The sequence below is a fragment of the Kryptolebias marmoratus genome, linkage group LG15, assembly GCF_001649575.2.
Source record: "Kryptolebias marmoratus isolate JLee-2015 linkage group LG15, ASM164957v2, whole genome shotgun sequence".
Lineage (NCBI taxonomy): Eukaryota > Metazoa > Chordata > Actinopteri > Cyprinodontiformes > Rivulidae > Kryptolebias > Kryptolebias marmoratus.
Genome location: NC_051444.1, coordinates 4,678,790 through 4,691,681, shown reverse-complemented (window position 1 = coordinate 4,691,681; position 12,892 = coordinate 4,678,790). Strand labels below are relative to the sequence as shown.

The window sequence follows — 12,892 nt, the reverse complement described above, 5'->3', positions numbered from 1 at the left end:
AGTTCTGACAATTTAAAAACAAAAATGTAATTTGCTGAGTCAGCATTCGCATTGTTTTCCTGTTTACGGTTTCCTCTGTATGTTTTTTGGACTCTAACTACTTTCTGCAACCTTTCAGCTGTTTTAGCCACTCGGGCTTTAAACTTTTCAGCTCTTTCAGGACATTACAGTTATCACCTTTGGTTTCAGTCATTTTTATGTTTTCAATTTATTTATTTACTTTCTTATATAAAAATGCAGTAAGAATTTTTTTAATCCTTGAAAGATTATGTTTTTTATATCCTTTTCTTGTGCATATTTTGTTAATTTTTTAGCTTGTAGCTGTTGTTTTACTAGTTTCAATTTTTAGCTACTCTTCTACTGGTTTTGGCTGCTGTTTTGATCACTTTAAGTTTTAGCTACTGTTTTGCTGGTTTTAGCTCTTAGGCTACTCTCCTGCTTTTGTTCTGATTGTTTTAACATTTCATGTTTAGCTTTAACTCAGCGTTCACACCACGTTTATGAAGAAAATGCAGATTTTTTAGTCGTATTTGACAGACCAGGATTAGCAAATATCACATTTATTTATCATATATAAATGTAATGTCACCTTTGAGAAGCCCAAGCTGCACGCTGCCTCTCATGCTCTCCTCTATAAAGGTGGGCACGTTGTCGTTCTTGTCGATGACGAACACTTCGACCGTGAAGCCCTGGCGATGCACTGAAGATCTGATGTTCTGAGGGACATCTGATGGTCTGAAGGACACCTGCAGGACAAACAAACAGAGGAATCAGTTTGCAACTTTGTCATGAGGAGGAAATAATTCTTTATACTACAATAATCAAACCCAAATGATGACAACGTGGTATGCAACCTGCAGAGAGTAAGATGGCTGTTTCTCTCTGTCCAGCGGTTTAATGGCGTACAGGAACTGAGCATCAACTCCAAAAATTCCTTCATCATCTCCCGTTAACACCACGTCAGTGGAGTTACTTGGGAGGTTATGAAGCTGTTCAAAAAGAAAGATAAAATAAGAGTTTGTAAAAACATATTAGCAGTATACTCAACTATCTTAAATAACCACTTAATGTTTTTAATGTCACTAGAAATTAAATTTCAAAGCTCAGTTCAAATGTATAAGCTGATGTCAGCCATGATCTCTGATTTTATTTTCCACGGGTAATTCTTTGAATATATGTGATCTAAACTCGTGGTCTTGTTTTTTTTTTTATTATTATCGCTGCACTTCAACCACACCTCTAATCACCTGGCAAGCCTTCTTACAGTCGGCTCTCAACACCCACCCTCCCTGCTCCTCATCACGTCTTCCTTATCTCGTCCTTCATCCCCACTCCCTTTTACATCCCTCTTATCGTCCTCAGTCCTTTTCATCACTTTCATTCAACTCAACTCCTGTTAGGTTGTGTATTTATTCAATATTCTTAACATCAAGTGTCATTTTTGTCCTCTAGTTCACAACAACGGTGCACTAAGCTCGGACTAGTAACACTTTTTTTTACCAACTAGAGCCACTTTTGTCCAACTAGTTGGCTTTTTAACGCACTAGTGGATGACTGAACCAAACTAGTCGACAACTGTGTTGACAGGTTAACTAGTTAGCATCATAACCCCTTGCATCTTAACTAGTCAACATGTATTAGTGGAGTAGTGACTGTCAAATGTGCAAACTAGTTGAACAGTGTGACCTAAAAATGTACATAGTCAACTAGTAAATAGTAAAATGCTCATTGGTCAACTAGTCGGTGCTTTTTTTGCCCATACAAATTGACTACTGAGTATGAAATGTCTACTAGTTAATGAGACCTGCACATAAAGCAAAACACAAATCATATTTTGTTGAGAGCTTTAGGCTACATTTTCTGTAATGACAGGGATTTTAAAAGAAAACATTTTGCTTCTAGAGCAGAAGTTCTGGTCTCATGGCTTTCTGCGTGAACTCACTCGTTAAACAAATATAGTCACTTTACTAAATGCAGTCCCCAGCAGATGCATTACCAGCTGCTGTTTGCTATTTGTGCCCAGATGTTGTAACAATTTCTGATATGTTCATAAATTTTACAGCATCATTATGATTCAATTAGAAAAGTCCATGCCCTTGGATACACGTGCGATATCAATTTAAACTTTTGGCTTGGACATAAAACAAAACAATTTAGGATTAACTTTATACCGTATTTTATTCAACATTATTTTATTCAACAGTAATGTTGCAGTGGGAAGGAAAACAGCAGCTGCTGGATGATTGTTTCCAGTAAGTTACTGTTGTTTTCACAAAAAAACTGTTTACAGTGCAGCTTCTCTGTGGAGTTTAAAGGTTTTGCTCAAGCCTGAGTTTCTCGATGATCTGGTTTTCTCCTCTAAAAAACATGTTGGATTAATAAATGGTGTAAAATACTGAAATCAAAAGTGTGAGTCCCTCTGCGATGATGTTGTAATGAACTTACGACCTTGTCCAGGGTCTATCCTGCATCCCACTTTTTTCTTTATTCATGACTAATCAGGTATAGAAAACAGATTTGTTAAAGCAAAAATAGATCGGCCAGAGGTGTTTATTCAATGGCAGCCTTCATGATTACTCAAAACCCATTAGTAGAACCATCTACAGTCCTTTTGTACTGACATATTTTTAAAATGACTCATTAAAGACGTCTAAATAGAAGAACTAACAAGTGGTTCGCTCTGTGACGAACAGAGCTGCATGAAAAGGTTTTACCTTGAAACAAACCTGAAGCAATTATGGCCTCTGCTCCATTTATTGCACAAAGTGTGCGTATTATCCTCCGAACGGGCCATGAACATGTCATGTCGATGACATGTTTGACAAAAAGATGGGGCATATGATTAGATTTTATACAAGACGTAATGACATCACCAATGAAGCCAATTAGAAAGACGTGAGCAATCCAGAGGACGTCTGAGTGACACGTATGAATAAAACACCCCACCTGCCACCCAGCTGGATTAAAAGCAAAGCTTGGTCAGACGGCAGAAAAGCACTGTGAACACGCCAATTATAGAGTATAGATGACGGCAGCACGTTCGTCATCTTCAACCTTGAGTGCAGAATGAAAGGGTAAAAATAAAAGGAGACAGATTCTATTTTGCCTTTATCTGCCATCATTTACTGCTTACAAAGCAATGATGGTCTATTTATCATCTTTTCAATCATAAAATGATCTGCAAGACTGGCTGGCAGGAGCTTTTTTTCTATTTTTACAGATTTGATTTTGAGGGAAGATGCTGATTCAGTCAAAAAGACTTTTATATTGACTTTATATTTCTTCTATCTATATTACTATAATCACAGAAAAGCGGGTAAAGAAAATAAATGGATGGATAATACCATCCATCCAAAACAAAACAACTCACATAAACAGAATTTGAGACAATAATTACACTCAGTGGTGCATGCTTGATATGTTAAACTGCATTTCTTGTTTAAAAACCTTTTGTTTTTTGTTATTTTACATTTTTGTGTGTGAGTTTAGACGTCCAAGATGAAAATAATTAAAGGCCTAGTGTTTCTTGAAGGAATGCATATTGCCCACCACCTTTCATATCAGAGTTTTAAACTGAAATGATCTTATATTAAAAACTGACAGTGCTATAGCTATTTTGGTCAAACCTTAAAAATAACTTTGTGTGTAATCTCATGAGATTTTGCAAAATCTCCCATAATTTTTAGCACTTGGACTACGTGTTGTGAATAACTACCAGCTTTTACCACACCAGATCTAACTCAATATCTGTATCTATCTCAATATATCCATTTTGGTTTAGACAAAGGTCAGTTTGCTGTGGTGGCCATCTTGATCTGGGTTGTTTCAGAAAGTTAATCAGTTACAGATGTACAGTAAAAAAAAACAATTTCTGAGAGTTTCATTAAAATCTGCCCAATGATTCTTATATTTTGCTTAAAGTCAGACACAGTTGACCTTAATAGCTATTGGCAAAGTTTTAAAAACAGATCTTACATCAACAGTTAGTGGTCAAAGTATGTGTTGAGAATGACGCTCAGCTACTACCACACCAAATTTTAGCTCAGTGTTTGTAAAACTGGCTGAGTTATAGCCATTCTGTACTGGATAAAGGTGTGGCGGTCATCTTGAAAAGAGTTAACTAATAACTTGTAGATGCACATTAAAATGCATCAAGTAGTTCATGAGAACACACACACACAGACATGGGAAAAAACACTGTTTCTGCTTCACCTCCTTTGGCAGGTAATAATTAAACATGCTATAAAATATATATTCTGCAGCTTTTGATGGCTTTAAGTAAAGTGAAGTGCCTTACTTTGGTGAGGTACCACGGGAAAATACCGTCGTAGTTTTCAGGAACACCGATTTTAACGTTTATCCCAGAGCACGGCATAAATGTGTGAAATGTTGACAGCTGCAAAAAAAGATAATTAGAGGTTTTTCTGGATTAAAGTTATGAATGAAATTCGACTAAAAATGACCAACGGAAGACCTACGATAAGTGCTGTGATGAGCATTGGTGCAGCTTCTCTCTCTGCCATGTATCCCTGTAAACACACACAGTCGCTGTGTTTTAAACCAACAATCATCACAAAATCTGTCCTGTTACTCATTCACCATCATGAAACTCTTCCACGATCATCCACAAAACCATTTAAAGCGATATCTTAAAGTTAGCAGCACAAAGAACCAACAGGGGCACGCTTGAGTTTGAAGTACAACTTCTGTCTGTTAAAATCAAATTGACTTAAAATAAATCCTTCACTCGTGTTTTTACCATCTGACCGATATACAGGGCAACCTAGAAGGATTTGCAATCCAAACACAAATTTCTAAATATGATAAAGATAATAAGAAAGAGCTACCAGACTAGCAATAATAGTTAGATATTATACAAACTTTAAACCAAAACTTTCACTCTTACCTTCTCCGAATGATGTGTGTGCTGCCTGTATGAGGTGTGAAAGAACTTTGAATTGGGTGGAAAATTGTGTACCTGTACTCTTTTCATGGATTAATGGTTAACGCTGTGAGAGGAGACATGCTTAACTACCTCATTTCCTTTTCCACTTAAAACCCAAATAACCAGTGTGGTTCCATTCGGCTGGTAGAGTCGGATAAATATTCATGAGGATGCATTTCACCACTGTTCCTTCTCAGATCCGTTTGTTGATTGTGTTGTTGGAGGAATAATGACAAAGAAAAACCACTGTATTCAATTTCAGATTTTATTGAAAAAAGAAAAAAATCGATGTAAACAAAGAGATTTCAAATAATGCCAAAATTCACATAACTAATATAACTTATTGCTTTACTCATACATTCACAACCTGAATTCAATGTTATGAAACAGAGAATAATAGAGGTTTCATCTAAGGTTTGAGTAGTCTTTAGTAACTTGGCCAAGGCACGAACCCGCGCACCACATTTCAAGTAAATATGACTCCAGATGACCTTGTAACATGATCCTAGAGAACAATGAGATGTACGTCGCACTCGGCATTAATCATAGTATATACATAAACCACTTCAATCAAAGGAGCAGAACACGACAGAAAGGCAGCTCATTAGAAACAAAGTATTAAATCCTTTAGACAAAAAGAATCATGTTTAAGGCAGAGGATAAATAAAATCCTTGCAAAGATTATTATCATTATCATGATATGACCTTAGTTAAATCCTGTCTTTCCTTTTGGTTTGTGCCTAAAAAAAAATTATATTCTGTACAGTTCTATTAGTCCTTTAGAATTAGTGTTAAAACACACACAGGATCTGGTCTTCAGAGGCCAAAAGAAAGAAAATAATAATAAAAAAAAAAGTCTTTCTGTTCCACGAGTTGCTCAGAGAACAGTGAGGTCATGACAGGACTTTGACTTCTGCCTGAAAGCCATCTTCTTGTTTTTGCGTGCGACCATGCGGCCCAAGAAGCGTTTAGCCTTCTTGCTGATGCTCTCCCTGCGCCTGCAGTTGGCCATGCGTCGTGCATTCTCCTCCTTGCTGTCTTTCCTCAGGCGGATCTGTCTGACGATGCCCTCGAAAAGGTCCTGCACGTTGTGGTGAAGGGAGGCGGACGTCTCGATGAACTTGCAGTCGAACACCACGGCGCACGCGCTTCCTTCTGCAATCCAACAAAAACGGAGAGAGAAAGGTTAGAGGAAAGTAGTCCGATATTTTAGGTTTTTAGTTCTTTTTTTTTTAATTCATCTACATTGCCACCTAATTGGTTAATTGTGATAACTTACCATCTACAGACACCTCTCTGGACCGCACCAAGTCGCTTTTGTTGCCCACGAGGATGATGGGAATGTTCTCTGACTGCCTGGCTCGACGCAGCTGAATGCGGAGCTCTGATGCCTTCTCGAAGCTCGATTTGTCAGTCACTGAATACACAATGATGTAAGCGTCTCCCATCCTCATGCACTGCTCCTTCAGCCACTGGCTGTTATCCTTCAGGAAACAACAAAAGATCCAAATTAATGACCGGCTAGTCCCATCTTTTCCAAATACAGCATTCGTTAATGGGAAAAACACAGCATTAATAATATGTAACTCTCACCTGTTCCCAAATGTCAAACAGCAGAATGGAGGCTTCCTCTTCATCCACAACAATAGATCTGTCATAAGTGTTTCCTGAGGAGAGACAAATAAAGATTGTGTTACACACCGGCAGCAGGATTCCTCTTATCTGTATTCCCTCATGTGGTGTCAGTGTGTGTCGCTGCTTTCATCTGTGAACATTTGTGTGTGTGTGTGTGTAGTCTGATCACTAAATCACAACACTAGATCACAGTATGCTATTTTTCCCTTCACAAAAAAACTATTTGATTTGTTTCTGACCACGGTGCCCCTAAGGCTGGTCCCTCATTGTGAATGGAAGCAGTAATTGTTAATGAATGTGAATCCTTTCATGCAAAAGTAATGAGCATTATTTTCTTCTTTTTATGGCTTAAATTCTGAGCAAAGTACAAGGCTTCATGTGGCTTTTATGCTATTTAGACACAGAGGTACGCTCTTTTTGTCACAAATGTAATGAAGTTTGAATTATTTAAATTACACTTTTAAATTACTGAATCCAAAATTTGGAAAATTGTACACCTATTTTTCCTAATTTAAATCAAAGATCATGATTTGAATTATCTTCAGTGTGTGTCCGCGAGTGCGCGTTGATGACTCATCCTCATCCTCACCTGTTTCGTCGCAGTCGTGACCGCCTTCCTCCACGCCTCCGAAGACGCGCGCCAGGCTGGACTTCCCGACCCCGTGCTCCCCGAGCAGGACCACCTTGTACACCTGGGAGTCCGCCTCGCTGCCGGTGGAGATGACCGAGTCGGATGAGTCGGACGCGCAGCTGCCCCGGTGCTGCTCGCTCGGGGAGTAGGACGCGCAGCGCAGCAGGTTGGAGAGCTCGTCGGTCTGTCCGGTCTGCGGCGTCGTGGCGCGCAGGTCCCGGTCGTCCACGGGCATGCTTCTCCTGTGTAGGTTGGGCAGATTCATGGGGAAGGGCACGCTCCCTCTCCTCTTGTCCATGTTTCGCAGCTTGTCACCCTTGTTCAAAGTCATCGTGCTGATGATGTGTGATCTGTGGATAGACGTGCCATGCGTAAACGCGCGATCTTTGGCTCAATTTACAGAACGAAACCCGGCCAATATGGATAAATCTAGTCACATTTGTCTGATTACATATTTATAAAACTCAACTATAAAAAAAACTAAATCAAATGTTCTATAAATTGACTTACTCTGTGCTGGTGATTAAAGCCAACGTAGGCTATCCGGTAATCCTTCGCTTAGAAAAGTTCCCGCAGTCAGAAAGGCTCGTTTGCTTGTGTCTGATCCGAGTCGCTGCTCAGCCTATTTATACCTGCCAGAGTGACGTCGGCAGGGATTCGCCCCGGAGAGTCACGTCTCCGTTTATTATGGTGCTGCGTAACGGTACCATCAGCAGAGGGAGGAGGGGGCGTATGACTGGAAGGGCTGAGGAATCTCCCTTCCGCTTCTCCAAATACAGCTCACTGGTGAGGGGGCGGCCAGAGATGGATTTTTGAAGTGGGGAAGCCCACTTAAAGCTAGAGCATCAAGATTTGCTATTAATATATGAGATGATTTTTAGATTTGGTGAGAGTATCCACTGAATGCCGAAAGCTGAAGCATCTTAGAGAGCACGGTGTGGATGCTTTTATTAAAATATGATGGCTTAAACTGATCACCACTTCCACCGAATCGAGCTGCAGGTGCACTTACACAAAGTAACCAAATGGTTTCTGATTTAAATAAAACATGTAGCTCAAATCATGAAAAACACGAGCATAAATGAATGAAGTATTATACCTAAAATGTGCATAATACAAATCTTTTTCATGAATATTCTGTATCTGAAGGACAAATCTATCCACCTAACATTTACCTTAACGCAATGTAACCACATGAAAATTCTACACACGTATAGCATCCCATTACTATTCATCCCCAGGCACCATCTGCTTGAAAAATGAAGGAAAGGCTGCAGCTACACCAGCAACCCCACTCTGCAGCTGCAAAACCTTCTCAGGTGACTCCAGTTTTCAAAGCTACAGATAAGGTTTGTTTTTTTCTAGTTCAAACCTGAACTAACAAAAAAAAAAAACAAAAACAAACAAAAAAAACAAGCAAATGCAAAACAGAACAGAACAGTTTCTTTTTTTACATAACTAAGCGAATTATTTAAAAGTGAATAATAGGAATAATGAGTGAATTTTCTCATGCTTACTCCAGCAGGCATTATGTTAATTTAGGATTTAGTGTAGTTATTTTATGTCACCGAATTTGAACTATTAGCTGCGTTACTGTCTCATATTTCTGCTGTCTGATGCCTTACTGCCATCTTGTGGCCTCCTTTGTTACACTTATTTGATCTTAGACTTACTAAGTGTAAGTAATGTACAACAATTAGAGTTTTATGATATTATTCTGTTTATCAAATTAACAAATTGCATTAATCATTAGCACTTGTGATGGAAACTTACAGAAAAATATAATTATTTATTTTACTATTAGGGTCAGGGTGTTTGTGTTTTTCTATTCTATCTATATAGCTACCACATTAAATGTGTAATAGCATATGATGCTAATCTTAAAACACACACACACATTTAGATTCATCCTCTCATCAAAACAGCGAAGATAGGAATTCTGTTGCATCCGTGTATTTCACAAAACATTTGAAATATCAAAAAAGTCAAGTTTTGTACATAGAATCATGTAAATGGGCTATATATATTTTTCATGTGTTCAAATTACATCTGATTAGCAGAGCTGCAAAATGTTTTGCAAGGATAACTGGGTTTGTAACTTTTAAACTTACCCAAATTCATCCACTCAGCACAAAACAGAATTTTCATTGAGTCTGAAAGTGTTGCATCGGTTATCCAGCTTGTCACAAAGACACAGTTTGTTCCCATTTGTGAAACTAAGAAAAGAGCCAAAGACAATAGCATGACAAACGTAAATAAGTGCACCAACAACGTGTTCCTAAAGCTAAAAAACTTGGTATACAAGGATGATGCTAATCTCAGATTATCAATCCACGACACTAAAAAGGTCAGAATAAAAAAAATTAAAAAATGAAGCAAATTTAAGTTAAAATCAAATAAAAGTTTTTGTTTTTTCTTAAAAATTTGCAGTTAAGCCTGAGCAAAACAGGTAAAAACAAATTACATACATGTGATGTAACTCTACAAACGAACAGCTGGGGGCAGTAGCGAGCTCCTCCTGCTCTTCGTCTGCCGCTAAATTCGTCAAACAAGTGTGATATTGCGCATGCGCGTCTCTCCCGTGCCTTCGACCTCTACATTAGACCGGTAAGAGCTAACCTTCCCTGGCAGAAACCGTATTTGAGCAAACTTTAGAACCTCTCATTCGGTATTTTTTATTTTTAATAACAGAGGCGCTACTATCTTGTCGTAGTTTTTCCAGCTAGCTTATTTCTAAAATACCGTGCGGTCTTTGCAGCGGATTATGACCTTATCCGCGCCGCTGCATATGATGATTCACGCTTCTGTAAATTAATAATTGGGCTTCGTTAAGCAACTAAAGGTAAACGTTGATGTTATATTTATTCTCTTTTTCCCCAGAAGCTGAATAAACGCTCGCTGTTCTGCTTGATCTGACCTAGACGTCCCATCATCGTGATGTATGCCTGTGCTAAGTTCGTCTCTACGCCCTCTCTGGTGAGCAGCTTGTAATGAATGAATGAATGAATGCAAAATATTTGCTGTTTCAAGCGTCAAACCGCGCCTTTTTGGAGGCAGGAAAAAATAATAGAAAGGCTATTTCCCGCTTGTCTGTGATAAGTACTTCTGTTCTGAAGCTACACGTTAGCATGCTAACACTGTCACTAAGCTAGCTGAGCCTCAGATGTCTTTGACCCTCTGCTAAAGTCAGCTGCTGCTCCCACCTGCAAGGACGTCCTGGTTTCTGCCAGGACTAATCACTAGTTGTCCATTGTTATCACCCATCTGTTGTTTTTTAAAAGAGGATATAAACCCACAAAATCTAAATTTTATTCATACAAAGTTGCCAGCTGAGCTGTTCAGGTCACAAAGTTTGCTACTCAGGCAGAGTTAACCCAAAGCAACATTCATTGAGTCACTGTTATTATTGCTGGATTCAGTTCAGTTTCCTCTTGATGATGCTTCATTCTGCTAATATTTTTTTTCTTGGATAATTCAGGTCAGATGGAATATCAAATATTGGGGTTAAATGTTAATTCCCAGAGTTTTCCATTTATGTGTATTATTTAGGTCCGTGCTGGATCCCGGGCTCTGTACAGACCACTTTCAGCAGCAGTAGTGTCAGACAGCAGGAAAGCAGAGGTAAGTGTCCAACACAAAAAGACTTCAGCATATTTACAAATGTAATTACAAAAAATAAAAATAAAAAAACTTTATTTTACAGACATGAGGAGTAAATAGGTCAGTCCTTAAGACAGTATGTAACAAGTAGTTGGGCTAACTTTTTTCACTCTTAAAGAGGTGAACTGGCAATAAGATAGTAGAAGTAGAAACTCAACATAGCTGGCCTTATTTTAAAATTATTTTAAAGTCCGTTACATTTGTTTATTTATCTATTCAATTTGTCCAGAGGTGGAATAATGTTCACTTGCCTGGCATCACCAGATAAATTCACAAATGAACATCAGTATTGAAACCCATTTTTTTTTTGGTTACCCATAAATAATGTTAACAGTGACAACCAGAACAACAAATCAGCATTTTCACCATGGCACTCGTTTATGTAGTTTTGTCTGCATATGGTCAGATAATTAAGTCAGTTTTCTGTTGTTTTACACAACATGTAGTATTCTAAAAGTTGCATCAAGAATCAGCTTTTCCCTACAGATATTTTCTGGCTATTTTGAGTAAGAATCTACAAAATATCAACAGTTGCAACAGTTCTTAAACATTTAAACCTGAATTATTGTAGTGAAACATGAAAGCAGAGGCACATATTTCACATCACCTAACAATCATAACAAAGCAAAACCTTTCTTGAAGATATTTAAGATTGAGGCGACAAGTAGTGCTTTGTAATGATACTTTTGTTTTGTGTGTAAATAACTTGATTTGCGTATTTCAGACTGCTTCCCTCCTGACACCAGTGAGTCCCGCAGCCTCCCAGCAGCAGGTGGCAGTGCGAGGATTCCAGACCAGTGCTCTGAGCCGTGATATTGACACAGCTGCGAAGTTTATCGGCGCAGGAGCTGCAACTGTGGGTGTGGCTGGATCTGGAGCTGGGATTGGAACTGTGTTTGGCAGCCTTATTATTGGATATGCCAGGTAAGAGCTTTAGGACGTCGTCATAATACCACTACGGAAAGTTGAGCTTCCTTTGGTTCTTTTGACATGGCTAGGCTTTCGTAAAAAATAAAAAAACCTAATATTTAGATTTTATTGGCAAGTATTTTTTGAGTCAGAAAACAACTATTGAGATTTTGGTATTTTATTCAAAAACTAAAATAATACAGCATTAAGGAATCACTTCAGCACAGCCAGGATATTTTGTTGCTCGAGTATTTTTTGAGAATAATTCTGTGAACAAACTCAGGATTATCTTCATGTTAGACACAATAAGAGCTGCTTGAATTGTTCAACCGCATCAGTGCTTCCTTACTATCTACTTGAGAAAAGGAGTCGCCATATTTTATTGCAACCCTGAATCATTTAGATAAATAAATCAAAGTACTTGATGCTTTTTTTTGGTTTTGTTTTTCTTTCATTCAATTTGTATAGTAAGTGTTTAGTGTAAATATGGTTGATTCCGTTTGCTGCTTTGTTTTCTTTCTTACTTCTGTACAAATTTCCATCTTTCTTTATAAAGGAGTTTTTATTTTCTTCATCTTGGGACATTTAAGTTCATCATTTGTATGACTAATTGACCATACCAAAGTCATTCATTGGTGAACCTCATAATATGCAGAAATTGACCTTTTTTTACAGATGTTTAGAGTGTTTCTCTTTCACTAACATTAACCTCCACCTCGTCTTGTCCGAACCGTTTCTCTCCACAGGAACCCGTCTCTGAAGCAGCAGCTCTTCTCCTATGCCATCCTGGGCTTCGCTCTGTCTGAAGCTATGGGTCTCTTCTGTTTGATGGTTGCATTCCTCATTCTTTTTGCAATGTAAATCACTTTGGCAATTACCGTACACGTCATAAAGTTAACGAGAGATAGGCGTTGGAGTAGTAGAATGATTTCAGCTCGTGTCGTTGGCTAATCTTGTCAGTGTTTCTTGAAAGGTTGTTAATCCGGTGATGTTGAGAACCCTTGCTGAAAAAAAAAAAATCATTTTAAAAGGGTCTGAAATACTGTATTCAGTCAAATGTTTTTATTAGCAAATATGCAGCCAATAACAGAAATAAAACATTTACCTCTTCA

At 38.2% G+C, this 12,892-nt stretch overlaps 3 protein-coding genes across 4 annotated transcripts in view; 1 reads left to right on the top strand and 2 right to left on the bottom strand.

The window, feature by feature from the left end:
• cdh16 (cadherin 16, KSP-cadherin) overlaps positions 1-4,937 on the bottom strand; it is a 30,104-nt gene extending 25,167 nt beyond the window's left edge. Inside the window, exons 1-5 of the mRNA XM_017441565.3 lie at positions 4,907-4,937; positions 4,479-4,529; positions 4,298-4,396; positions 855-989; positions 590-746 (exon numbers count right to left, since the gene is read on the bottom strand). Of these exons, the coding sequence (XP_017297054.1) occupies positions 590-746; positions 855-989; positions 4,298-4,396; positions 4,479-4,523 (436 nt within the window). The 5' untranslated portion in view covers positions 4,524-4,529; positions 4,907-4,937. The remainder of the gene's footprint in view (positions 1-589; positions 747-854; positions 990-4,297; positions 4,397-4,478; positions 4,530-4,906) is intronic.
• Positions 4,938-5,181: 244 nt separating this feature from the next.
• Positions 5,182-7,849, bottom strand: rrad (Ras-related associated with diabetes). The gene is made up of 5 exons (XM_017441396.3): positions 7,722-7,849; positions 7,170-7,561; positions 6,539-6,612; positions 6,225-6,429; positions 5,182-6,100 (listed from the first exon to the last, which is right to left on the bottom strand). The coding sequence occupies exons 2-5, from the start codon at positions 7,540-7,542 to the stop codon at positions 5,823-5,825; spliced, it is 930 nt and encodes a 309-aa protein (XP_017296885.1). The 5' UTR covers positions 7,543-7,561; positions 7,722-7,849; the 3' UTR covers positions 5,182-5,822.
• A 1,877-nt stretch (positions 7,850-9,726) lies between these two features.
• On the top strand, positions 9,727-12,892 carry LOC108250661 (ATP synthase F(0) complex subunit C3, mitochondrial). Of its 2 annotated transcripts, none has more exons than XM_017440653.3 (5): positions 9,727-9,818; positions 10,092-10,187; positions 10,761-10,832; positions 11,596-11,795; positions 12,527-12,892. In XM_017440653.3, the coding sequence occupies exons 2-5, from the start codon at positions 10,149-10,151 to the stop codon at positions 12,639-12,641; spliced, it is 426 nt and encodes a 141-aa protein (XP_017296142.1). In that variant the 5' UTR covers positions 9,727-9,818; positions 10,092-10,148; the 3' UTR covers positions 12,642-12,892. The 2 variants fall into 2 exon arrangements, with proteins under 2 accessions (XP_017296142.1, XP_024858233.1); XM_025002465.2 differs by lacking the exon at positions 9,727-9,818 and adding an exon at positions 9,858-9,879.

Bases quoted from the DNA above. Each gene is read 5' to 3' on its own strand.
- LOC108250661 (XM_017440653.3), top strand. From the start codon at position 10,149: ATGTATGCCTGTGCTAAGTTCGTCTCTACGCCCTCTCTG. The intron at 10,833-11,595 runs GTAAGTGTCCAA...TGCGTATTTCAG, and splicing joins CAGACAGCAGGAAAGCAGAG to ACTGCTTCCCTCCTGACACC. The intron at 11,796-12,526 runs GTAAGAGCTTTA...TTCTCTCCACAG, and splicing joins CTTATTATTGGATATGCCAG to GAACCCGTCTCTGAAGCAGC.
- rrad (XM_017441396.3), bottom strand. From the start codon at position 7,542: ATGACTTTGAACAAGGGTGACAAGCTGCGAAACATGGACAAGAGGAGA. The intron at 6,430-6,538 runs GTGAGAGTTACA...TGTTTCCTGAAG, and splicing joins TGTTTGACATTTGGGAACAG to GATAACAGCCAGTGGCTGAA. The intron at 6,101-6,224 runs GTAAGTTATCAC...GTTGGATTGCAG, and splicing joins CAGAGAGGTGTCTGTAGATG to AAGGAAGCGCGTGCGCCGTG.